The sequence below is a fragment of the Ambystoma mexicanum genome, chromosome 12 (genome assembly GCF_040938575.1).
Source record: "Ambystoma mexicanum isolate Mex_15411 chromosome 12, UKY_AmexF1_1, whole genome shotgun sequence".
In the NCBI taxonomy this organism is placed as follows: Eukaryota; Metazoa; Chordata; class Amphibia; order Caudata; family Ambystomatidae; genus Ambystoma; species Ambystoma mexicanum.
In genome coordinates, this window is record NC_090936.1 from 455967131 (window position 1) to 455994641 (window position 27511).

Here is a 27511-nt window from a genome sequence, read left to right on the forward strand (position 1 = left end):
CTGGCTTCAGACACACTGTGGGCTACACCTTGGATGCTCTCTTCTCTACTGATATCCTGCATCCCTCTCACTACCTCTCTCTCTTGACTGACCACTCTCTTCTCTCAACACACCTGAAGCTTCCTCTCCTCTTGCAGCAACACACCCTGCACGGCCAATCGGCTTCAAAGTCACCAGACCCATGAAAAAAGTGACAGTGGTTGCCTTTGTCTCCACCTACTCTCCTCCTCCCATTCCTGCAGCTGACTCCCACCCTGACACAGCCCTTGCTAACCTCAATATCTCTATCTCCAACATGCTTGACACTCTTGTCCCTGTCATGAGGGTCCGACTGAAGCCTTTCAAAAAGTGCAACTCTTGGTATGACTTCGATCTGGCTGCCATTAAACGCAAGTGTAGGGCAGCTGAGCGGAAATGGAACTCGTCAGGCAGACCATCTGAACACCCGTGAAGACCTGCTCTCAAATCTTGACACTAACACTCCCTCTGTCCTCATTCTCCTTGACCTCTCCTCTGCCTTTGACACAGTTAACCAAAACATCCTGATTGCATGCCTGGGAATCACAGGTCAGGCTCTGGCATGGTTAACCTCCTTTTGCTCTGACCGCCCATCCCAGGTGGAACTCCGAGCCTTTCTCTCAACTATAGCTCTCTCAACCTGTGGCGTTCGCCAGGGATCAAACCTATCCCCCTGGTTCTTCAACATATATATGGCTGCCTTGGCACGTGTGATTGCCACTTTCACCTCTAACTTCCAGTGTTACAAGGATGACACACAACTATCTTTCAGGCTAATCTCAGCCGCCCCCTCCTCCTCTCTCATATATGACTGTCCGTTATTCAGTCATGGTTTGCTGCAAACAACCTCTGCCTCAACAGCAGTGAGACTGAGATTGTCTGCATTGGGATGCCTGCTTCCGCTTTCCCACTTTCACTCTGGCTGGCCTCCCTTGGCCCTATGCCCGCACCCACCCACAAGACAAAAAACCTTAGGGTCATCTTCGACTCCACTCTCTCCTCCTATCACATTTTGGACATCTCTAAAAAGTCTAACTATCAGCTACACCTCCTCAGAGGTACTCTACCTTTTCTCGCTTTCCCCCAGTAGCTCACTTTCTCCAGAGCCCTGGTTCTCTCTAGACTGGACTATTGCAACAGCCTCTTCCTCAACCTCCCTTCTACCCTGTGCACTCTGCAACTCATCCAGAACAGAACCGCAAGATTTACCCTTGTCCTCAAGCCCAAGGACCGCATCTCTTCTTCTTCGCCCCCCTCCTCCTTCCTGTATGTCCTCCTTCTCACCTGTCTCCCCCTCTGAAGTCTCCACCCTCCTATCCAAAGCCCATCCTACGTCTGCCCCTACTGACCCTCTCCCTTCCCTTCTCATCCCTAAGATTTACCCTCTTCTTGTCCCCTACCTCACTTCCTTCTTCAACATTTGTCTCTCCTCCGCTACCTTTCCCTCTGCCTTTAAACATGCCACGGTCATCCCCATACTAAAGAGACCTTCTGCTGACCCATGCCTCACCTCGAATTTCAGACCTATCTCTCTTCTCCCTTTCCTTTCCAAGCTTCTCGAACGCCTTGCATACTCTCAACTTTCATCCTTCACCACTAATTTCTCTATCCTACCACCCTCCCAATCAGGCTTTCGTCCTAAACACTCCACTGAACCTGCTCTCACCTCTATTCTGAACTCCCTTCTTACTGCCCTTCATGCTAAACAATCCTCTATCCTTATTCTCCTTGATCTCTCTGCAGCCTTTGACACTGTTGATCACCCCCTTCTACTTCACACTCTCTCCTCCTTTGGCTTCAAAGGCTCCGTGCTCAATTGGTTATCCTCTTACCTCTCCTCCCGCTCCTTTACAGTCTCCTGGGGTGGTCGGTCCTCTCCTAACTATTCTCTTGATTATGGCATACCCCAAGGCTCTGTTCTAGGCCCTTTTCTCTTCTCTCTATACACCTCCCTCATTGTCCCTGTTATCTCCTCGTTTGGCATCTCTCACCACTTCTATGCCGACGACACTCAACTCTTCCTCTCTTTCTCTTCCTTCTCAACTGACCTCCACCTACAGCTCTCTTCCTGCCTCACTGCCATCAAGAACTGGATGTCTTCCCGATTTCTCTCTCTTAACACCGACAAAACAGAAGTCTTATTTTTTCCCTCTAACTCTCTTCCCCCTCCCTCTCTTCCCCCTTTCATTCACTTCCCTCCCTCCAATCTCCCTATCTCTTCTCAGGCTCGCAACCTAGGCGTTCTCTTCGACTCCTCTCTCTCCTTCTCCCAACACATCTCCCTCACTTCTCTCTCCTGCCGCTTCCGCCTCTTCCATATTCGCAAAAACCGCCCCTCTCTCACTTTCCACGCTACTAAACTCTTAATCTCCTCCCTTGTCTTCTCCCGCCTCTTCTACTGCTCTTCCTTACTCTTTGGACTCCCTAATTCTCACCTTGCCCCTCTTAAATCTATCTACCACTCTGCTGTACGCACCCTTTGTCTCCTTACCTCCCGTGATTCCATCTCTTCCTCCCTCTCCTACCTTAGCTGGCTTCCTTTTCACTCACAACTTAAATTTCAATTTCTCTGTCTTGTCTTCAAATCTCTTCATGGTCTTGCACCCCCCATCTCTCCTCCCTTCTCTCCTTCTACTCTCCCTCCCGTTCCCTCCGATCAGCTGACCATTTCCTCTCACTTCACCTCCTCCTCCGTGTGCCTCCTCCCATTTTCGCTCCTTCCAGCTCTTAGCTCCTTTACACTGGAACTCCCTTCCTCTTGCCATCCGTTCTTCCCCCACCTTCCCTTCATTCTGCACTTCCCTGAAATCTCTCCTTCTCCATCCTCCTCCTTGAATCGCCTACCCCACTCTACTTTCCCCTTCTCTCTTTCCCCGACTCTCTCCCTCCCCTCCTCTATCCCCCTTTTCCTCCCTCCCTTTCCCCCTCTTGCCCTCCTCCTCCTTCACTCCACCCCCAACCTGTCCCTCCCCCCTGCCCCCCCTCCCCTTTCAGTTAATTACTCTTTCCATTGTTTTGTTGTTTGATTGATTCATATTGTTATGCTTCAACAGTTTATCGTTCATGTTTTATGTATCATGTTGTTCTTTGTACAGCGCTTTGGCGTAAGGCGCTTTATAAATCAATAAAATACAAATACAAATCTCTCCATTACTGAAATCCCTTCACTGGCTCCTGGTGGCTGCAAGGATCAAGTTCAAGACCCTCTGCATTGTCCAAAAGGCTTTCTGGCACCTGGGACCTACCTACCTGCAACGCTGCTTACCTAAATACTGTCCCTCATGAGCCCTCCACTCAGCTACCTCCAACCTTCTGTGAGTGAGCCGGTTTTCCAAGCAGAGATTTGAAGGGAGATCCTTATCATCAGCATCTGTCTCCCTCTGGAATAGTCTCCCTGCCGCCCTCCATCTTGAGCCTGATCTTCTTAAGTTCCGGAAACTCCTCAAGACCTTCCTCTTCTCTTCTTTCTCTCTCCCTCTACCCTGCTAACCTAGCTCTCTGCTCTTTCCCCTTCCCCCTCCACTTCCTTACAGCTTGCTGACTGGCCCCCTGGTTTACCTCAAGAGTCTCACAGGTCCCAGGCACCCCTGCCAGTCCTCGCTTGCACTTGCCTCAGGGCCCTACACCCCACCCAGCTTCACTGCACTTGAGGAGAAATAACCCTAGAGCGTGGCTCTCTCTGCACGTACCCCAGTCTCCACTGACGGAGTGCACTTGGACCTCCCCCTCCCTGCGGCCATCTGTGCACTTGCACAATCTGAATGCACTGTGCCTGAAGATCGTCTGTCTGTTCTGCCTTGTCTTCACCCCTAATTGCACTGCAGAATCGCTGTCAAGCCTATTTGTTGTGTCTCAACTGTTAAATGTATTTTATGCACGTACTCTACCTGCACAGACTACGATTGTCTCAGAATTTCAAGGGCTCTGAGCGACTTTTGTTTTTCCCCCCCCTGTTCCCACCCTCCTTGAGCACTTTGTGTAACACTTGCCTGTGTATAGGTGCTTTATAAATAAACAATACCATACCATAACATTTATTGCAGGAGTACTTTATTCCTGGGCAGCTATCAGTATCTGCATTCAAGTATCTGTTGTGCATTTTATCAGTTCTTCCTTTGGGACCTTTTACTTTATTGGTATTTATTGCACCAGCACTTTAGAATATACACTTTAGCATGCTTATTTGAATGCGATTAAATTCAGTAAAGTCTGCATTTGTAACTCAGTATTCTCAGTTTACATACAGTGAAGTAGGATGTTTGTCACTTTGACTATACTGAATGATTAATTGTCTATCTATATTGCTATTGAATGATCGGGTGAATTGATTGTTTATTCATCCAAGTGCTTATTCATGATTTACATTCTTTTTGGTTACACAGGCACTAAGGTATTCACCTCATTGTCAGTTTCCCTTTCCAACATGTCTGCCTACATTGTGAATATTATAGTCCCAGACATGCCTGTTGCCAACAGTGATGGACTACTTGGTTCCACCCTGTGTGAAAAAGCTCACAGGAAGTGCAGAAAGCATCATTTAAATATAAAATGTACCTATGCACCCTGCTAAATGTCAAATCTTTTTGGATTCAATAAAATTCGGTGTCATTTTCTCACAGTTTTGTTGGATTTTTTGTATTTGCCCATAGAACCTGGAGTGCGGTCCTCCTGCTTAGCAGCATTCTTTCTTCTGGTTTTATATATATAAAACTAGATTAGCCACTGGTGCTGTAGGGCAAGAGCTGGCTAGGCTCTAAACATGAAAACACATAGTAAATTCCCACACTAGCCACATATTGGTAAGGGGCTAAAGTATAGGGACTTTGCCAAACGCCCAAGCACACTAGACCAGACTTCAATTACAAAAATAATACCTTTAATTAATTCAAAATAGTGCATCACATATGAGATAAAAAATATCCATCTTGATAAAATGCAGACCAGGTATTGCCCAAAAACGTACCCAACCGGGTGGATGACACCATGCGTTCCGCTCGTCTCACAAGCTTCCTCAGGCTAGTTATCAAACCTTAGTTTTCTTGTGCATTATAACGAAAAGCAGCCAAAATCGGGTGACAGGCTACTCCCCACCATGCTTGTAGCGAACATACCAAGAACGCCGCAGAGATCCAGATCAATATAGAAAGGCCGAAAGAGCTAGCATACTCCGAGTATAACTACAGACGATACTAAGGCGCGGGTATGCCATTTCACCGCGCAACACTCGCGAGGCGAAAAAACAACAAGAGAAAAAAAACAACACGAAAAAAGAAGACTCTGTGAGCCACTACAAAAACCTTTGTGGAACGTAATACACAAAGACATTCAATTAAGTTAAATTCCCAAGTCTCCAGCGACCATTGACGTAAACTAGATTCTCAGTTTGAAGTAATCTGGAGAATATTCTAATGAATTTCGCCTGAATACCTAACCATCATCCAATAGGAGGTCTAGCTAGATACAATCAAATATACAGCTACTTGACCTAGAGGACTATTCCTGCTTTACTCAGGATTCTACCTCCAAAGATTTTCCCCACACACTGGACCAGTCACAACCTCAAGTGCAGATTGTTGTATTTACTGTCAACAAGAGTTGTAATCAATAACAACTGATGCTATCGCAGTACTACTTGTTTTTAATTGTAAACACTAAAAATACAATGGCATATCTCCTAATGAAAGTTCCAAGAATTACGTATGAGAACTGAAACATGTTGAGTCCCCTTACCCTAGTATGAAGTAACTAGGGAAAAGCACTTACTCCAACAAAAGGGCGTTGACTATATGAAGTTGGCTAATGCCTTCATTATATAGTCTAGAAAACAAATGATGTTAAAAGTACATACATTACCTGACCTGATTTAGGTACATGTATCACGAGCAAAGTGTCTTTTTTAGACCGTGTTTTAGTAATCTTCACTATGTGCATTTATAGGCTAGCGATAGATGTTTTTTGCTTTTTAAATTTGTGATATTATTGAATAAAAGATCAATTTTGTATAATGAAACAGTATTAATGTAATGTTTTGATTACTGTGATGGTTGATACGAAGCTATCTACCTCTTATGTAATAGATGTAGTGTCATGTGACCAGAAAGTGTGCTACCCACCCCATAGAACTCTATGGTCTCCAGGTAGACAGAATCCGCCATATTGGACAGAGGTAAAGAAGCCACAGTATTATGGTGGCTAATATAAAATTAAGCAGTTTACACAAGCCTTGCTAAAGTAATAATACACTAGCTTAGTGGTTGGTCGCCTGTCGCGTGACAATTGCGCTCGTTTCAACAAAGTCGTTATATATATAAACTATGCGAGAATACTGCACAAATGTGCTAATGTGTATAGGCTCGGCTGCATAGATTAGGAAACCAGTCCTATCTAATGGCCAATCACTCCCCAGTGGTGCAAGTTTAAAATCAAAATGAAATTGTAGCACTAATCATCAGCCTTATATCCCCCGAAGCAGCTAGTTCATATTTGCATGATCATACAATAGTGGGACCTCAATGTCCAGAATGCATTTCAATTACAGCACAGATGAGATTAGCATGCTGTCACAGACATTTTAGCTAAGGAAAATCTGCTCCTAATGGGTAGCAACGTATACTCATACCCTTGCTATACGTCAGCCCCAATATGTGTCACAATAGTAAACCTCAATGTCGAGAATACAATTCAATTAGCCACACAGATGAATTTAGCATGCTGTCTCAAGCAGTTTAGATGCAGGATAGCATCTCATAATGAGTTGTGCCATGTACTCATGCTGTTGCTGTGAGTCAGTCCCAATACGTGTCGCAATTATCGAACAGGGGGTCCACATCACATAAGTAATGAAAGGGCCATGAAGTATGTACTCATGCTCATAGGCTTTTTGACATGGTAGATAACATGCTAATGCTGTAAGGTCATGATAAACCTTAACAGTCACAGCCAAATGACAAGGGGATGTTGGGACAATATAGCCTCCATAAGGCAACCAGAATAAGTTAATTCAGGTAAAATGGTCAATGGCTCACTCTATACAATGATGTTTTTGAGCAATACCTGGTCTGCATTTTATCAAGATGTGTATTTTTTATCTCATATGTGATGCACTATTTTGAATGAATCAAAGGTATTATTTTTGTAATTCAAGTCTGGTCTATTGTGCTTGGGCGTTTGGCAAAGTCCCTATACTTTAGCCCTTTACCAATCTGATTATATATATATATATATATATATATATATATATATATATATATATATATATGTTTTATTTTGGTTTACAAAATGAAACCTTAGACAAATGTAATAGTTGTTGAAAGGTTAAAAATAAATACAAAATACAAAACATCTTATGCCACTTAATAACATTTCATCACAAATTTATAAAACCTACACTGTGTAAATGATTTAACTATTCAAATTCTTTCCAAAAAGGGCAATAGTGCGAACATTAACGAGACCGAATTTGATTTACAAAATCTTTCCTAGAGTGAATCAGTCAGTATAAAATCTATAGAATGTACAAACCGCCCAAAATTTAAAACCCTCTTATCATTTAAACTTGCACATTTTGAAACCAAATGTTTTAGAGTCTCACGCTCCATAAGACAATAACTACATACTGGGGGCATCTCAACATCTTGGGGGCATCTCAACATGTTTTCCCAAAGGATAAGATTATCTTTTGTTTTAAAAATGTAAGCCAAAAACGCATGTATATTGTTCTGGACGATGGAGATAGGAATTGCTTCAAATAAAGACGGACTGCCCCTAAATGTTTATAAGCTATTGATAAATCACCAACTCGTTTAAACTTAGTGAGAGAGGTCCTAGTGTACTACCAATCACATAGATGCAGATTTCTTTTAAGAGAGCTCATATCTTCCACCCCGTCTGCTAGCGAGAGATCCCAAACTGACAGAGTGGATTCACAAACTTTGACATACAGATTCCTACAAAAGTGGAAGATAAGGAGGCTTGTGGGGGGAGACCAAACATTTGGAACAGAACAACAACCTTTTCCAAAGCAGTCTAACATTAAGGGAAAGTAACCCAAGTTCACAACAAAGAGCTGCCATAGGAACACTCTTAGGTACAGAGAGGAGATGTTTCCATATAAGGGCTTCTATAGATGTGAAGTCCACATGAAAGAGGGACTGAAATGTCTCTAGGCTGTAGAGCAGGGCCGGTACAACTTTACCCTCATAAAATGTCCTTACCGTCAAAATAGTAAATTTCCCAAATTTGTTCAGAAAATGTCTAATCTGGTGAGCCAAAGATCTTGCTTTCCTTTTAACCCCAGCCATGATGATTTGCTTATTGGGTAAGGACAATATGTTAAATCCCAAATACACAAGCTCAGTTGTTTTTGTTCTATTTTTCGTTCCACAAGCCACCAATTCTTCAATTAGATTTTCTTAATTTTTGTAAACTGAAAGATTGTTGTCTTCTTTTTGTTAATTACAAGATTATTCTGCTGGGCATCCAAGGAAAAAGCACCTATTAGTCTCTGTAACACCACCTTTGTATGATCCAGCAGATCAATGTCAACCACATACGAGAGCCAAAAAACCCTAACATCGAAAACCTGCGGGGCGAAAAAAGAAGGGTGTGCGAAGTGATCCCCCATATCTGAAAGACAAATAAAAATGGGGCCAGTATAGATCCTTGCCCCAAGCCAGTGGATGTTTTCACAGGCTCAGAAAGGCCTTCCTGAAGATTAAGCCTAGTTCTTAACAGAGTCATTGTGTAGACTGATTAATAGGCTAAGTAGGGAATTCAGAATGTTCTACAACCAAAGCTTTGTCCACAAAGGCCCTCGGATAACAGCATTGAAAGCGAGGGACAGATCTATGCTGGCCACATATGTATCAAGAGAGCCTTTTTTTGCTGATGTGCTGCAACTAATCCATTACTACACCAGGCAACATGGTCCCTACACCCTCCCTGAAATCAGTTTGGCTTGGCTTAAGAAAACAGTTCACCTCCGTCCATTTTATGAGATCTCTGAGTATGTTAAGTTTCTTCCGCGTCCAACAGGGCAATAGTTGAAGGGGTCTTATTTGTTTCCCCTTCTTGGAAATTGGGATAATATCTGCACAACACCAGGTTTCGGGAAAAAGTTGGGTAACAAGATGTACTTAAATAACATATAAGTAAGTGGCCCATGATTCGGAAACTTCTTTAAAAACTAGATTACAGTGGCCACAGAGCCCGAGCCTCGCAAATCCTTTCCTTAATCATTGGCAAAACATCACCCTGATCAAACATTAAAGCCCACGGTTCGCTGCTTAATGCATCATTCTCCCCACAATCTGGTTGATTGTACAGGGTTGAGAAATGTGCCACCCAAACGGATTCCAGAATCAGGTTTTCCTGAATTTGTATTTGGAAATCTTGATGTCGATTAATTAATTTCCAATAATTCTTGTTGGAATTAAACATGACACAAGACAACATTATCTCCCCATTCAGCTGATATCGTAAACTTTTAGGGATCAAACTATTTTATGATATGTTTTAAAGATGCATTTGTGTATCATATATTCATAAAGTGTATTATCGTTGTATGTTTTTATATTTTGTTGCTTTTATGGCACATAGCCTAAATAAAGTACCATTGAATGAATGAAAAACAATATGTGAAATTCTGCTCTGATGGAGCCAGCAGACGAGAGCAACCATATATGAAATTGCAGGCAGGATGACTCACATGTACCTGTGAAAGGCTTCAGCATCAGTAATAGAAAGACAAAGTCAAAATATCTATTGAAAAACCTTTGCATCTTGTCAAAAGACTAAAGGAGATGCCAGAACGCTTTTGCAAGCAGTAGAAATCTTGATTGTTTTCAATAATTTGCATTATAATAGTTTCCTAATATGAAAACATTTGCATCCCTTATATACTTATCCAGCTTTCCCTCCTTGAGCCTCCTCTTACCTTAAAGCCAGTGGGGCACCAGTCCACAAACTGGATGGTCCTCTTGGTTTTGATAGCAGCAATTGCAACATTGACATCCTTGGGTACCACATCTCCACGGTACAGCATGCAGCAGGCCATGTATTTACCATGCCTTGGATCACACTTCACCATCTGATTATTGGGCTCAAAGCAGGCACTGGTGATCTCAGAAACAGACAGCTGCTCATGGTAGGCCTTCTCAGCAGAGATGATTGGGGCATAGGTTACAAGCGGGAAATGGATGCGGGGGTAAGGCACCAGGTTGGTTTGGAACTCAGTAAGGTCCACGTTAAGGGCACCATCAAAGCGTAGGGAGGCAGTGATGGAGGAGACTATCTGGCTGATCAGGCGGTTGAGGTTGGCGTAGGTTGGGCGCTCAATGTCTAGATTGCGGCGGCAGATGTCATAAATGGCCTCATTGTCCACCATGAAGGCACAGTCTGAGTGCTCCAGAGTAGTGTGAGTGGTGAGAATAGAGTTATAGGGCTCCACAACTGCAGTGGAGACCTGAGGGGCGGGATAGATGGCAAACTCTAGCTTTGACTTTTTGCCGTAGTCCAGGCTGAGGCGCTCCATGAGCAAAGAGGTGAATCCTGAACCAGTTCCACCTCCAAAACTGTGGAATATAAGGAAACCTTGGAGCCCTGAGCAAGCATCACTCTACAAGAAAGAAGAGAAACAAAACAATCATCATTGCTTCAGGCAGTTTCCACTATGCATGGCCCCCTTGACCATTCAAGCAATTACTGTGAACTAAATCTCTTTATTTCAAAGTGAGCACAACCATGAAATTACATCCACTATGGCATGGCCTATAACATATCCAAAACCCAGCAGCAACATTTGCTGGTGCTTACACCGCAGGGAGTACCACAGCTACCAGAGGCCACAACCGCCAAACTTAGTGGTCCACTGTGGCTAAGCAGAAGGAAGATATTTCAATTTCCATTTTAAAATGCATAGTGTTCAAATGTGCCCAATTTAGTAACCAGGGGCACAGCAGACACCTTTGCAGCTCTCAGGTGCAGATGGCCCCACTATTGAGGAACCCCTCGATTGCGTGAGGGGCTGTGTGTGGCATCAGTTTGTGATAGAACATGGAAAATGCCCAGGAGCATTTGCTCAACAATGAGAATAGTTACACCTGATTAAGCTTTGTGGGATGGATGCCAAGGTATCTGTAAAGGCTTCATTCTGATGTCAGTCTTGCTTATGTTTTCAGTTGTCTGTAATTTGTGTTTTTTGATTGAGGCACAGTGTTTTCACTGTAAGAATACCATTGCATTGGATTCATTTTTATTAAATGTGGTATTTGCTTTTTTCATAAACAAAAAAGGCCCTTAATTGTAACTATAGTTGTCCAGCATTAGTATCTATCTAAGCTAGGCTGTTCCTTACCCCTAATGTTTAACTTCTGTCAAATGTTCCTGTCAGCAAGGTGTTACATCCATTTCTTTCATTGTTAGAACTGACCTTATCTAAGCTATCTTGCAATTTGTGAACTGCCATCAATCCCCACAACAGCAAGTGCAAACAGTGTGGGGGGGAGCATGGGGAGGAGGAGTCAGCAGATGCACGAGATAAGCCAGGTGTAGGGAAAAAGGGCCCAGTTTCTTCTACCTACCACCCAAACTCACACCATATTTGGCAATCCTTCCTACTGTACCCAACCCCATACAGTTCTATGCCCGTTTAGTCCCGTAGACCTATGATACTATGGCCGTGGTTCAAAATAATAAACCTACATCATTGTATAATTGATCAAACTATAAGGAATCTACAGAATGGTTTGTATTAGCTTAGTCATACTGTTACTACTATCACAGCTGCATGTACTACTAGAGGTATTGTGATCACTGGTGCTACTGATACAACTACTACTGGCCTTTCTTTTTAAAACTAATACTAGTAGAAGTGGTAGAAATCCTACTATTATTAGCACAACTACTTGTGATGTAACTATAAATATTGTTACTCGTTATTTAATTACTAGCATTACTGCTATTACTAATGGTATAGCTGGTACCACTATACTATTTTCACTACAGCACGCCAGATATGGTTTCCAAGGTCAACAATGGACAATGCAAACATAACTGTCTGACAGGATTGTGGAATAGCAGGCGGGAGTGTGACAAATCAACTTCAAGGGTGGTCCAGGGATGAATATCGGTTTCTAAACCATCAATCAACCCCACATCGCTATTACAACAGAAGGGATCCGAACAGATTGGAACACAAGTACATTATAAATCTCCTTGTCCAATTTTTGGTAACGTAGACAGAACGGCAGGCTTATCTCTGCAAGGTCGTGGATTGTTGATTAGTTGCAACACAGCGAAAATACAATTTTACCCAATGATAAAAAGGACTGTCCAGTCAAAGTTGTATAAACATGTCTACTTTATTATTATGAGAACAGACAGCTCTAGCATACTATAAAATACAACCCACCCTGTAAATTAACATAGAGGACAGATAGTTTTACGAAGGAAAGAGATGCACTCTGGATACTGACAGGGGGGTAGTCAGTAAAGCAATCAGTTCAAGGTTTTTTGGTTTCAGCACCAAGGGAGCAAGGGGTCATAAATGTCACTAGGGTCCTTCGGAGAAGGACCAGGAGGACAGAACCACATGTACCTGGTGCTTGAGATGATCTTGATGTTTGATAGCATCAAGTTGGTTCCAGGTAGCTTTGCAGCTTCTGTGACAGAGTTCAAAATGGGAGGCAGCTGAAGGTATCAGCCAGCAGGCAGTTCGGCAAGCGAGGCTGGACGGACAGCTGCAGGCTGGCCACATGGAGCCTCGGGTCAAGAATCGCTGTCTCTGTGCTGGTTGGTGAATCTGGAACACTGGTCGAGGAATCTCGGATGGCTTTAGTGGCTGTAGCGTGAAAACAGTCAGTGGTGCAACCGGTCACGGTTCGAGGGCTCGACTGCCTCGAAAATGTCCTTAACAGATGGACACTGATTGATGCTTGTGTGGCACTCTTCCTAGCTTCTTTGCAGTGCTCAAGTCGTCCTTTGATGGTGGACGGCCCAAAGCTAAGGAGAGTGTTTGCAGGCAACGGCCTTGTCCTTTGTTTAGAGACTCTCTGGCACTTCCCACCTAGGAAGCTTGCTGGCAAAACCTAGCAAGGCATGCAGTGTGTTGGCTGCATATCGGTTCTGGAGCTGCTGGATGGGTCCTCTGAGTCTGGTATCTCCCTCTGTTCCATGGCAGATGTTTTGGGGAGATATCTCGCTTCCCTCTTGGAAATCGTGGCCTTCCATCACTGGCGGAAGCTGTAAGGTAGACTGTACCTTCAGCCAGGGTCCAAATTAGTCCTTCGTCTTACTCCTTTCAAAGTTGTCAGATGATCTGCTAAGTGAGGGGCTCATCCCTCTTTTAAAGCCAAATGGGCCCCAGTGATTGGTGCAGGGTAAGACCACCTTAAGGAACCAATCCGGGGTTCCCAGCAACAATCTTCTGTTATGTGTGAGGTCAGGACCAGAGTGCTTTGCAACAGGAAAGGTAAGAGGTGACAACATGTGCTCCTAAGTCCCACCCATAATCATGTCTGTTGTAGATCAAAGTGTCTCTCTGGTTAACTGAGCCCTCTGTGGTTCTTGATCAAAGCGCAGGTCTCCCTTGAAGTTTGTGGTGAGAACAGACTTCTGTTTCCCTCAAATCACATACTTCGTTCCTCTGAAAGGGAGTTTGCCTACTGTTAACAGTTGTCCCAGACATGACATTCACTGCCCTTCATACAGAAGGGTGAGAGCTAGCTTCAAGGTGACACATTGCATAACAAAGAGGTGTTAGTTTAACTGCGCATTGTTAAGTTCTGTGACCAGGCCTATTTGCAGGCCTGCTTCAATTAACTCTCATCAGTATGCACTACCACCACATATAACTTAGACAATAGAACAGGGCGGATCCATGGAGCCTTTGATATTTAATTAGGCTGGCCATGAGAGGAGGAAGGTGTTGCCCTTCTCCTCTGGATGTTTTCGTGCACGCCTCGCTGTCACCTGTCAAATAAATGTGACAGGGAGGACTGCGCCTTTAGGCTGCGTCCCCCAAAGTACACTAGACTATGTGTTTGTTGTGCAGCAAGCATTAGAACATGTGTGCAGATTAGTCTGACAAATTTTCGGAGGTTCTCCCATCATTCCATTTCCTAAAAAATCATCAAAAAAAGACCAGCTGAGTGCACACTCCCTGTTTGGATGGTCGAATCCCTCACATGCCCCCAGCCTCAGCATGTTAACCACCCTACTGAGGGTCTGGTTCGTCATCAAGGCTAAAGTACCGGCTGAGGCCATCTGCATTTCCATGCTGGGAGCCTGGCTTGTGCTGGATGTCCATATCTAATCCCTGTAGGAATATGGCCCAACGCAAAAGGTTATGATTCTCCCCATGCATGGCCATTAACCATCGCACAGGCCGGTGGTCCGTCTGGATCGTAAAGTGAGACCAAAAGATGTAGGGCTTCAGATTCTTTATGGCCCGCATGACTGCGTACGCCTTTTTTTCTATGACAGCCCAGTTCCTTTCCCTTTTTGTCAACCGCCTGCTAATGTAGGTGACAGGTTGCCCCTTCAGAGTTCAGCAGCGCTAGCATGGCTCCAATCCCAAAATCACAGGCATTTATCTGGATAGTTAACTCCTGACCATAGTCTGGTCCTTTCAGAACTGGGGCCCTGCACAATCCATCCTTGCAATCCTGAAAGGAGGTTTGACAGGCGGGGGTCAAAGTTACCTTCCTGGCCTCTTCTTGAAAGTTACATCATTCAGAGGCATGGCAATGGGCCCATAACCTCTGATGAACGACCGGCAGTACCTGGTAAAACCTAGAAAGGCTCTCCCCTTATCTGTGTGGTGGGGATGTCCCAATCCTCCACAGCCTGTACCTTTGCTTTCAGAGATTGTTTCTTACCTCCACCGACCTTGATAGTCAGACCTGCAATCTGCAGCGCCTGAATCACTTGTTTCAGGTGGGATAAGTGATCCTCCCACGTGTGGCTGAAGACAGCAATGCCTTCTAAATAGGTGGCACTGAAGTTTAACAGACCCGACAAAACCTGGTTAACCATCCGCTGAAAAGTGGCTGGGGCATTCTTCAATCTGAAGGGCATCACTGTGAACTGATGATGTCCTTCCAGTGTTGGGAATGCTGACATCTTTCTCGTTCCATCTGTCAAGCCCACCTGCCAATACCCCGCTGTGAGGTCAAAGGCTTGTCAATGAGCTCATCTGCCCGAGGAATGGGGTGAGCGCATTTGTGTTTGTGACAGAATTGAGCCCCCTGTAGTCCACACAAAAGCGAACTTCAGTCTTCCCACCACTGGTCTTTTTAGGGACCAGTACCACTGGGCTATCCCATAGGCTGTGGGATGGCTCTACCACTCCAAGGGACATCATCTTGGAAACTTCATCCTTGACGGTGTCCCTGACCTTATCGGACATCCGGTGAACCTTACTCTTCACCGGCTTACTGTCCCCAGTGTCCACATCATGGGTGCACCAATCTGCGCGACGTGGAAAAAACAGACCGGCAAACTGTCCCAGTAAACAGCGACAGTCTGTCAGTTGCTGTTCTGACAGGTCTGTTGCAAGGTTGACACATTCAACTGACCCATCTGTGGCTTCAGTGTGCAAGATGTCTGGGAGGGGATCAGTCTCCTCCTCAGTCGCTCAGTCTGTCACTAATGCCATGACCAAGTCATCTGGCGATAGGTGACTCCACACTCTTCCCACATGGCCTTCATATAGGCTGATATGAAGTTTGATCCCCTGTCAGAAACTACTTCCTTGGGGAATCCAACACAGGAGAATATCCCATTAAGAGCCTTCGCAACCACAGGGCGTTGATGCTCCTCAGAGGGACAACCTCAGGGTTTCTTCTGGCGTGGTCTACCACCACCAAGATATATCTGTTCCCTGAGCTGGTTTGAGGATCCAAAGGAACCACAATATCCATGCCTATTCTCTCGGAAGGCCATCCAACCATGGGTAGTGGAATTAAGGGGGCCTGTGTGGCACCACCTGACTTGCCAGAAGCTTCACAAGTCAGGCAGGATCATATAAATTCCTCAACCTTTACGCTGAACTGCGGCCAGAAAAATTGTGCAGACAACCGGTCTGATGTCTTAGTCACTCCCAAGTGACCCGCTAAAGGAATTTGGAGAGCCAAATCCAAAAGGAAATTTCTGTGGCATTGGGGAATCACCAACCTCCTGGTGCCCTCACCCTCAGAGTCTTTTGGCTCACTGTACAGGAGTCCATCCTCCCAGTACACTTTGAACAGTCCAGGGGCCTCGCCCTTAGCCTGCTCCTCTGCCTGCTTCTGCAGACCCGCCAGAGTGGGACACTCTTTCTGGGCTGTGAAGAAGTCAGTTTGACCTGGGCCCCCGGCTGATGCGAACTCATCCAGCTTGGGCAGGCCCCTCAGATCTGCACCCACCTGGTCCTCCACTCCAGGTTCCTGCGCTTTGCCAGGCAACTCTGAAGTCAATGAGTCCCCTGCTACCAAAGTAGGGTCCTCAGTGGTTACTAGCCCCTCTCTCACAGGAGTAGGCGACTCAGTAGTCTGTGGAACTGGACTGGGGGCTACAGGCCACGCCGGACCTTCCAACAAGCCCTCTGAACATTCTCAGAGCCTTACGGCCTGGAATGATTCCAATCTGGCGATCTCTTTGGCCCTCGATCAGGTAGCTGCTGCGACTATCTCGGGATCAGGAAGATCATTACCCAACACACATGGGACAGGGATGGAGTCTTTCACCGCTACACAGTGCTGGGTTGTTTCACCTCACCAGGTGAACTCTACTATCACCAAGGGGCACTTACTTTTTCCATCAAACCCACTTACGCTACAATCAGGCCCATCAATATTCTGGACTAGCTGTACCCACTGCCGGGTGACAGCAGTGACGCTAACCGTGGTCGCTCGGACCGCAGGAGTTTTGTGTCCATTGATATAAACATGATACAGATAGAGTGGAGTATTGTTGGAAACTGGGATCTCTTCTGAAGACCCTGTACCATTCCCACTCAGTGTAACCAATCCACATTCAGCCACTCCCTGGCCTAGTGGGAATTGCTCCTCTAAGCTAATGATGGCCTCTTCCATGAGTCCAACATTCACTATGGCTTCCTTGAGTAAGCCCTTGCAAGGAGAATCCCCTTTCCTATGGCCCATGGCCTGTGCTCTTCTTTTCGGTGTGCACGGCTGAACTAGAGTTTTTGGATTTCTCTTTTAGGGACCTGACCTTGAATTGGATTGGGTTGGACCTTTGTCCTTCCCATTCTTGTTTACTTTTTGTCCGCCGATTTCTCTTCCAGTTTTGGTGTGCTCACCTGATTCTTTTTCTGGACTCGAGTACTCACAAACCTGTCGGCAGCCTTTGCAAGCTCCCTAGGGTCTGTGATAGTCTTGTCCACAAGGTGCTGGGGTAGGTCAACCTCACAATTTTTCACACACGCAATCAAATTGTACATCCCTTTAAATGTGTCAACTTTGTTACCAGACTCCCACCCGCTCATATATTTCAACGACAAGTGTGTGAACGCTTCAAATGTCTGCCCACTTTTCTGAAGCTCTTGAGATACTGTTCTGGGGATTTACAGAACTTCCTGAGGAGCGCTGCCTCCATGATCTCAAAAACAGCCCTTTCCTCAGAAGTTAACTGAAGTATTGCATCAGTCCCTGGGGTCCGTAAGTGACTCCTCAGGGCAGCACCCCACAGTACCTCATCCACCTCCTGTAGCTGGAAAACCAGTTCGAGCACTTCAAACCAGTCAAAAATATAATTCCCCACTTCATAAGCATGCACTAAGTCTTTGTGGATGTGTCGTTGGGGCTTATCCCAGGCACTTGGTTTGACCCACTACTACTGCTTCCACTAGAGGTAGATCTGTTGGCCACCTTCTGCTCTTCAAGTGCCAGCTTGCGCAGCTCTATGTTGACCTTGTCCTACTGTATCTGTTCCTCTAGTCTCCTCTTTCTAGGTGCTAGCTCATTAACAGCAGGAAAGATTACTGGGCCACTTAGAGACTGTGCTGAGACCTGGGCCATGCAGGATGCTGCATTAGCCTCTGTCCTCATTGACACTCTCGAGTGTTGAGGAACCACACTTGCCCCCCAGTGAGTTTAAATTCAGTGTTCGAATGTTGAAAGGAACTGTCCAGACACACAAAGGATGCTCATGAAATGCAAAAATGGCCCATACCCGTGCCTGCAGTGTAGAAACTGCAATGTCATTAAAGGGAATACAATTCAACATCCTCACACAGGTCAGAACATTTCTCTCAAAGACTTTGCTACATGCAGCAGCATAGTAGTGATCTATGATATAAAATGTTCATGTAGACTCTATATATTGGACAAACCAGGAGGACAGCCAGAGAAAGATGGCTTGAGCACAAATCTAGCATTTGAACACAGAATTTAAAGGGCCTCTTCCCGAGTTTGGTGGTAAGGGAAAAATGATGTTGGTAAAGGAATACCGGCATCGTTTCCCGTTACGGCCCATTCTGACCCACCAGACCGTTATTAACGGCGTCGTAAAGTACGATGCCGTGAATAGCGGTTTAGTGGCGCGCGCCCGACACGCCATGCCATAATTAAAACAACCACAACCCCCACCACAGAGGATACACAGGAGGAGAAGGAGGGTGAGACAGGCCCAGCATGCCCTACCGGTGCAGCCACCATTACCACGCCGGCAGCCCCCAATCCCCCGCATCAGAGCCACCCCCTTCAACCTCACACCAGAGCAGATCCACACCCTGTACCGGCTTGACTGGGACACCATTACCAGCATAGTGGACATGATACATGATGATACAGTGAGCCGCATAGAAATCCGCACTGCCATCCCCCCTCTACTGAAGGTAGTGTCTGTGCTCCACTTCCTCGCCACAGGCAGCTACCAGCATACAGTGGGGCACATGCATGGCATTTCACAGCCCATATTTTCACGGATACTCAAACAAGTGCTGGATGCCCTCCTCACCCACACAAGGGAATACATATCCCTACCCCGTACTCCCCAGGAGATATATGACACCAAAGCTGCCTTCCATGCACTGGCAGGCATGCCAAATTGCATAGGTGCCATCGACTGCACCCACATGGAATTAGTGGTCCCGCATCCCATGGAGGTGCCGTATCGCAACCGCAAGCAATACCACTCCATCAACGTCCAGATGGTGTGTAATGCCAGTAAAGCCATCACACATTGCAATGCCCGATACCCCGGATCAACTCATGACTCCTTGGTCCTGCGGAACTCAACACTACCACACTACATGGAGCGACATGCCGGACAACGTGCCTGGCTGCTGGGTGAGTAACCTGAATGGGCCATGGCAGTGCATTGGGGCTGTGAGTAGGTCGCCTGCATACTCCCCCTGGGTGGGAAAGGGGGGGGATGCATACCCCACCTGGGTGGGAAAGGGGGGGGGTGCATACCCCACCTGGGTGGGAAAGGGGGGGGTGCATACCCCACCTGGGTGGGAAAGGGGGGGGGGTGCACAATCATCCCAGTAATCATCTGCGGCCATGTAAGACTAGTACAATTCTCCACCATGAATGCACACACAATTACCTCCTTTCCACTTCCATGCAGGTGATGCTGGCTACCCTCTAAAGCCGTGGCTCATGACCCCGGTCCGCAACCCACAGAACAGGCACGAGGAGGACTACAATAGATCCCATACCCGTACACGGGTGGTGATAGAGCAGACCTTCGGCCTGTTGAAGGCACGATTTCGTTGCCTCAGCCGGTCTAGTGGGGCACTCATCTACAGCCACGAGAAGGTGTCCAAGATCACCATGGCATGTGTAATGCTACACAACATGTGCATCCGTCGGAACGTGCCACTGCCCCCTGACGTGGAACTGCTACCACCAGATGATGATGAGGGGGATGAGGAAGGAATGGCAGGACAGCAGCACGGTGCCGATGCACAGGAGGGACGTTCAGTGCGTCAATCATTGATTGGACAATATTTCTGACTCACAAGTCAGCCGAGGGTGTGAGGGTGAGAGGACATTGGGCACTGGGTGTGGGGATACATGTACACCATGCAATGTGCGACATCAAAAGACACAAGCAAAATGAGCAATGTCCACTCTGTTTTTTGGGAATGAACAACCAGTGTATTCAACATTTATGTAGGAACGTGTACAACAAAACCACCACCCTCCACCCCTCCCCCTCCCCCCCAACTCCCACACACACCCTCACCCCCCTCCTCCTCCCCCCAACTCCCACACACACCCTCACCCCCCTCCCCCTCCCCCCAACTCCCACACACACCCTCACCCCCCCACAACTCCCACACACACCCTCACCCCCCTCCCCCTCCCCCCCAACTCCCACACACACCCTCACCCCCTCCCCCACAACAACCCCACAATAGTCCCATCAGTGCAACATAGGCCACTTGTGTGTGGCAGTATGGTCATTGTGTGCTTCCAGAGCCAGGGGTATCCATGTTCTGCCGGCGGAGTGTGCGCATTGACCGACGGACAGGGCTGGTCTGCGTGGAGGAGCACTGTGAGGGTGGGCACTCCCACTGGGGCTGTGGTCTGGGGGGTGCTGCCTCCAGGGCATCAGCGATCCGGCCCAGCACCTCACAGAGCCGGTTTGTGTTGGCAGTGATGACTTCGCCCAGGGCCTGCAGGTCATTGTACCACTCCGACCTGGATTCACGGTTGCCCCGGATGAAGTCCTCAATCAGGCCCGTGAGGCGCTGGGAGTGCAATCCATCCATGGCCGGTGTGGCAGATGTGCTAGGCAGCCGTGGTGTTGAGCCTGCAGCCCTTTCGGGGCTTTCTGCAGGGGAGGTGGATCCAGGACTGGCAGGTGGTGCTCCTTGGCCTGTGAGGCCTGGGGTGTCACTCTCCCCGGAGTCGCTGTGTGCAACTTGACTGTAGGATGGGGTGTCTGGGCTGTGCACGATGTCATGGGGCTCCTCCACGTCGGATACGGGAACTGATGTCGGGCTATCTGGCTCCTCGGGGAGGCACATGGCAGCATTCTCCCCTGCCACACTGGACTCCTCTGAGTGCACCGTGGGGCATGTCTCCTTCGGCAGTGCAGGCATGGGTAGGGGTGTGGGTGTGGGTTGTGCAGCCTCCATGGGGGTTGCTGGTGCAGGTGGTGTTGCCTGTGCCTTCTTCCTTCCTGCAGTTTTACGCTGTCCCCTGGCTGTGCCCCTGGAGGTACAGGGCTGTGTGGCTTCCTGGTCCTTACTTTCATGGCCGCTGCCTGTGGGGGGGAAGAGAGAGATGGCATGAGCTATGATTTGGAGGTCAGCATTTCTTCAAGCCTATGGTATGACAATGGGATTGCAGCGTTTTGCTGACATTTGGGTTGGGAGTGGGACAGTGATCTGGGCTTGGACGGTAAATGCATGCACGTGTCTGGGTCACTCATGTTGGTGGAGTACTGTGCTGACTCACATTGACTGCCTCTTTGTGTGCTCTGGCCAATATGGGTTGGAGCCTTGCACCTGGCATCAGCCTGGGTCTTACTTGTGACGGCATGATTTGATGGGGGGGAGTTCCCATACGTGATGTGACTGCTTGCCCAGCCCTTGGCAGTGCCTTACATTGGGAATGCATTTACTATCTTCACTCATGACACTCACCTCCATCTGCGGATGACGGGGCACCGCACTCCATCTCGCCGACCCCCTCTATGGCTTCAGTGCCCATCATGTCCGCACACGTTTGCTCCCAGGGCATCATCTTGATTGGAGAAGCTGGGCCTCCTCCTGTCTCCAGGGCCTGTGTTCGGTTGGCCGATAGGATGGCCCGCACCCTGAGACGGAGGTCATCCCACCGTTTCCTGCAGTCCCTCGTCGTACGGGGGGTGTTCCCTACGGCGCTCACCCTCTGTGCCACCAAGTCCCAGATCTCCTTCTTCCTGGCAATGGTCGGCCTACGCATGTCGCTGATGAATACTGTCTCAGCATTTGTGTGCAGAGTGTCCACCAGGACCTGGAGCTCGTCCTGCGTGAAACGCTCCTTCCTGATGCGGGCGGCACCTTTCTTCAGTGCTTTCGGCATGATACTGGTCACTGATGGCTTTTTTGAGGGTCGGAATATACCTCCGGGTACTGTATTAAGAGGATGGCAGTGGATTGTGTTTTTAAAGATGGCCGCCGCGCTCCTTCCCGTTCCTGTGCGATGACGTAATTTCCGTATCCGTTAATTAGCGGTGACCGTAATTTACGGATACCGTAAATTACGGTCACCGCTAATAACGGACAGCGGAGCTTCGGTGGCGGTGTTGTAATGACCGTCTCGCTTCATGCCGCTAAGGGGTTTTACGGGCCCTTTAGCGGTATGCCGCTAGGGGATTTACCGGCATGGCGGAAAGCTCGTGCCCGCGAAGTCGAATGGCCTGTAAATTGCGGCGTCGTACCAGACCGGACTCGGTCTTTCCGCCATGCCGGTAAAAACCCATACTTACCGCAAACCTCGGAATGAGGCCCAAAGTCACTGGTAGCAAGACATTTTAAGGAGACTAGGCAAAATCTGGTCCAGATTAGATTTATGATCCTGGAAATAGTTAAAACATAATACAGAGGTGGCAATAAAATATAGAAACTCATGCAGGGAGAACTGCATTGGAACCACCTGTTGGATACAGTGCATCCTAAAGGAATGAATGAGGAGTTTTATTTACACTGTTTTATATGATGTTAATTTATCTGAGTGGACATTCTCTCCAACAGACATATTTATTTGGTTTTCAACTATGGTTTTTATCCTCATGTCTTCATGCGTTGAATGCCATTTTATTGAATCATTTGCAGCTATATGATCTTAATTGACCACATTTGTATCTGGGCATTACAGCAGGGCTCCTAATGTTTCGCTTAATATGTGGACTTTTTTGTAACTTTCTTTTCCTGATATGCATGAAATGATACTTTTTGGAAATACACTGTCTTGATTATGTTTGAGAATGACCTTTTATGTTTAATTGTATATGTAGCACTTTATGACTATTCTTTAGAATCGATTTCCACACATTCCGTAATATTCACTTTGATTTATCTCCCAGTATCAATTATAATAAATCGGCATAGTTACACCAATAGATTATGAAGATATGATCTCAATAATAATTCTTAGTCCCTATCTACGTTATTCACAAGGTTTGTGAGTTTTAGTATCAGAATAACAGTCTCTGTGCCAGTCATTTTTACTTTGTTTCATCACTAATTTGGTGTTTGTGCAATGGCTCTATAATATATATACTTCATTATCTGACTTCTCCTGCTTTGCACTACTTTGCACAGCGCACAATTATCCCCATGATTTTAGGTCGGTAGTCCTCTTTCTACCTTCATAACCATTATGAGACTTCCCAACAGTCCTACCTCTTTTCTACTTGCTTGTCTCCATGGTGACCCTTCACAACTTTAGTTCTGTTCGCGTCTCTGGCTACGGCTTTTCCGGCGTCCTACAGTGAACTTGTTCAAGTTAGTTTTAGACTACACACATATGTGTGCATCGATAGCTATTTTTCACTCCTTATAGTTACAAATATTAATATATCTTTACAGCCTTATTGTCACTACTCTGGGACTACACAGCAAATGACTTTCTCTTTATAGGCTCGACTTGTAGTCCCATTGATTCCCCGTTTTTGGACGATTTGTCTTCAGTAACTTTGAGGTACTTTTCTAATTACTTTTACATTCTTTCTTTCTTTGATGCGTTATATGCAGACACTAAAGCCAGGATATATCTAATTTACAATAGTACTCATAAGATGCCATTGGGGCTCTCTTTATGTTCGAGCAGAACATGACTTTTCAGCGGCTCAGAGAGCTGATGCTCATATACTCGTGAGATACACCTCAGATTTTTTACTATTCGGATCGCATGTCTCCTCTGGCACGTCACATATGATGATCTTACTCTGATGTACTACATAAAGTAAATTGGGCTATGGACACTACGATTATACATGCAGCAGATACGCCCTCAAATGGTTGATTCGGTTTAATGCACTTTACTCTTTTGCATGTCCATTTTCTGAGATTTAATGGACATAGATTCGGACAGACATATTATTGAGATTCTACCATCATTAATTAACCAAATTGATCCTTCTTAGAGAAATGCACATCATCTGAGTCGAATTAATTATATTATTGATAATATATTTGCATGTGCAATTTAATTTTCTAAAGCATGTACAGTATTATCATTCCCTCTTATTGTATTGTAGATATCTGATTTGCACCTGATGAAGGGAGTGATTTCCAAAACGCATCGTGCAGCCTAAATTTGAATATAAAGGAAGATTTGAAAAATCCAACTTTCTCATTATCATTTTCTACAGCATTTCCAAGAATGTCAGCACGCAATACATGTTTATCTAAATGTACTTTACATGTATTTGAATTACTTTCGGCTGATTTTCTCAGCAAAAAGGTGTGCAGGGGACGGGAGTGCCCGTCATTACCAACACCATCTGCTTTGCTATTTTCTTCCAACCTCGTGTCAAGGTTGGTTTACCTTCTCTGCACCAAAGTTTCTATAAACTTTTTTTTACATCAATGCACATTTTCTTTATTACTTGTTGGTGTGCACTAATACCTTTTGTACACAATAAATGTTTGTGTCATTGTCATACGTATGATACCATGCCTCCCTTACAGTACTCAGACTAAAGCTGTCTTGTGTCCTCCACCAAGTTGGGATGATTGTGTGTAGGGGGAACGAGTTGGGGTTGTTCAGCAGAGGAGTATGCCCATATTGGGACCAATGTGAGATGATTGTAGGGCTTTTCCCCAAGAAGATGGTTTTAACAAACAAGTATTTGGTTTATTAGTTCAGGTATTCAGTGGGGGAATGTTAGGGTGGTCAGGAAAGGTCCAAATGAGGAAAAGGGGTTCACGTTACGAGTGCCATATTTTCTTTTGTTGAGCGGTGAAGTTGGCGCGATATTGCAATTTTATACGAATCCAGCTTAGTTAATGAGAATGGGATATGTGTTACTTTTAGTGTTACTTTGGGTTTAAGTTGATACATTTAAGAGTTGCATGCGTGCAGCAGGATAAATGTCAAAATCACCAATGAAATATAAATACAATCTGGGTATGGTGTGCCAAGTAACGCCTGGAAGCTGGGCAACGAAGACTTTCATAATGCGCATGCGAGGAAGGGGATTTGTCATGAAGAACCCACTGTGAAGGGGACACAGTAGTTATTAAACATGCATGCACTGATGTACATGCATGGGGAATTTCCAAATCTATATTCAGTGTGCTCATTTCATAAATTGGATAAACTCTGCAGAGAGACTTTGCAAGGTGAATTCTGAGTGACTTGGGAAAATCTGGTTTTACAGGGTTTGAGGCCGAAGGAAAGGTAATGAGTTACCGCAAAATTAAGCAGATGGTCTGCCAACAGGCTGTCCCAGGGTTTGTATAGCTTGGCGGTATCACAGAAAGAAGTTGCACTCTTTTAAGTGCATTGGTGCTTGTTATTTATTGCCCAGGGGGATTTGGCCATTTGCTTTTGACCAGCAATAAACCCGGGTTGAAGGGACGCCTGAGGCCAGAGTTGATCGATACGTCATGGGTTTCAATTGTTTTCTCAGGTTGTGACCGCAGGCTATGCCTGTTGAATTGATAGTTGTTTAGGTCAGAGTGTTCCGAGGATGTCAGCAAGCCGGGGTGGGTGGCATGGTTACTGTCAATTCATAGGGAACCTGTTTATTCGTCCCCTCCCCATATTGTTGAAGTACTCTTGCAAACCATGTGCATTGAATCCGGGGTTAGGAGGTCTCAGGCCAGCTGGCACTTGTAATGAATTATGTTTATATCTGAATATGTAACTTTGATGATGTCATGACCTACCACGGACAAATCCAAAAAGGGTGTGTGCTGTACATATGAGCTTAAGATGATAGTTAAAATAACTGTGACCAATGAGAACGGGGTAATTTGAGAAAGATTGTATTTCTTTTGTACAGGCTTTGACCAATCATGTGTTGGGGGGTGGTTTGTAATAAAACATATGGGAGTGTTTTAACAGTTGCAAAAAAACATATATGGTGTCAACTTGTGTGGTTCAGGGAGCGTCAGGTTAGTTTGACTCTATAGAATCATCTAGCCCCTTACGGTCGATTGCACAATAAACTATTTTATGTACAAATGTGCACTCGCTTCCTAAGGGGTGGGCCTGCTTTGGGTTAAGGCGATTAAAGGCCCATCCACACAGGTGTGTCAAAGGTTTTCACAAAGGGTGTCACAAAGATTTTCACAATGGGGGGAGTAAAACTATAAGAGACTTCACAAAGGGGGAATCAAATGTATAAAAGATAAAACAAAAATTACCTAAGCAGTGTAAAGCATAAGGTGACCTATTCTTGCATAGTGCAGATCCGTTCTGTTTGAGCATCTGACAGCCGCACACATCCAGCAGAGAAATAGGAGGTGAGTTAGGCTTTCAGTGGCCTGCCAAATCTCTCCAAGGAGGTTAACGGTTTATTGGCCTGCCCATTTCAAGCCCACCTCAAGAACAAGCATGCGAGTTCAAGCTAACTATTTAAACGCAAGTAAAACTGCTAAATCACAAATATGGACTTAGTTCAACTCAGAAGTTCGGTAAAATAAAAACTCACAACAGCAGTGGAAGTGGAATTTAAGGACGGCTAACAAAGTATCAGATGATATGCATCTTTGCTTTAACAAGGCCTGGTTTTGTACGTGTAAATAGAAAATACAGTGTTCAATATATGGAAACAAATAAGGAGCAATGTTTTTTTAAAACATTTTTAGTACAATGGCACAGCACTGTCAGATTATCTTCCTCTAAGCACATATGCCACCCCTGAGTGTTCCCATCTTACAGCAATGATTTCCTCATGCAAGGCCTGTGTCTACATGTATACACTTCTTCCTTGTACACCTTGAGGGCTCTTTTCACTGCACATGCCCTGACCCACTCTTTTCACAGTGTATGCCTGCTGTAGTTTTATTATTTCATTGCAATAACATGCCCTGCCCCAGTGTTGGTGATGCCTAGTCAATGCTGGCAGCTGTGACACTTACCAGCTTCCGGATGCGGTCCAGCACTAGATCAATACTCTCCTTGCCAATCGTGTAGTGTCCTCGGGCATAGTTATTGGCAGCATCTTCTTTGCCGGTGATGAGCTGCTCTGGGTGAAAGAGGTGGCGGTATTTTCCATTCCGTACTTCATCTGTAGAAAAACAGAGATTATTACATTGTTTTCCTATTTTGGCCAAAGGATTAACAAGGAGTGTGTGAAAGACAATTAAAGATCTATGGCAGTCTCACTGACTCTTTTTACACATTCTCTCTGGACCTCATTTGCATGTTCTGGAACTAGCCAAGTATGGTGGTCTAGCCCTCCTTCCTGCATGTAGGCCGCCAGTGCTGACCCACAGAAGTGCAAATATTTTAGTGATCTTTTAGCACACCATCATTCTGTGTATGATATGTTTAATGTCTTATATTTCTCGATACCTGAATTTCCCCTACTTCTTGGC

General features: G+C 45.8%; 1 protein-coding gene across 3 annotated transcripts in view; it reads right to left on the reverse strand.

Moving 5' to 3' along the window:
• Positions 1–27511, reverse strand: part of TUBA8 (tubulin alpha 8) — a 163877-nt gene that overhangs the window by 12432 nt on the left and 123934 nt on the right. For all 3 annotated transcript variants that reach the window (XM_069628685.1, XM_069628686.1, XM_069628684.1), the window contains exons 3-4: positions 27053–27201; positions 9953–10633 (exon numbers count right to left, since the gene is read on the reverse strand). In XM_069628685.1, the coding sequence (XP_069484786.1) occupies positions 9953–10633; positions 27053–27201 (830 nt within the window). The remainder of the gene's footprint in view (positions 1–9952; positions 10634–27052; positions 27202–27511) is intronic.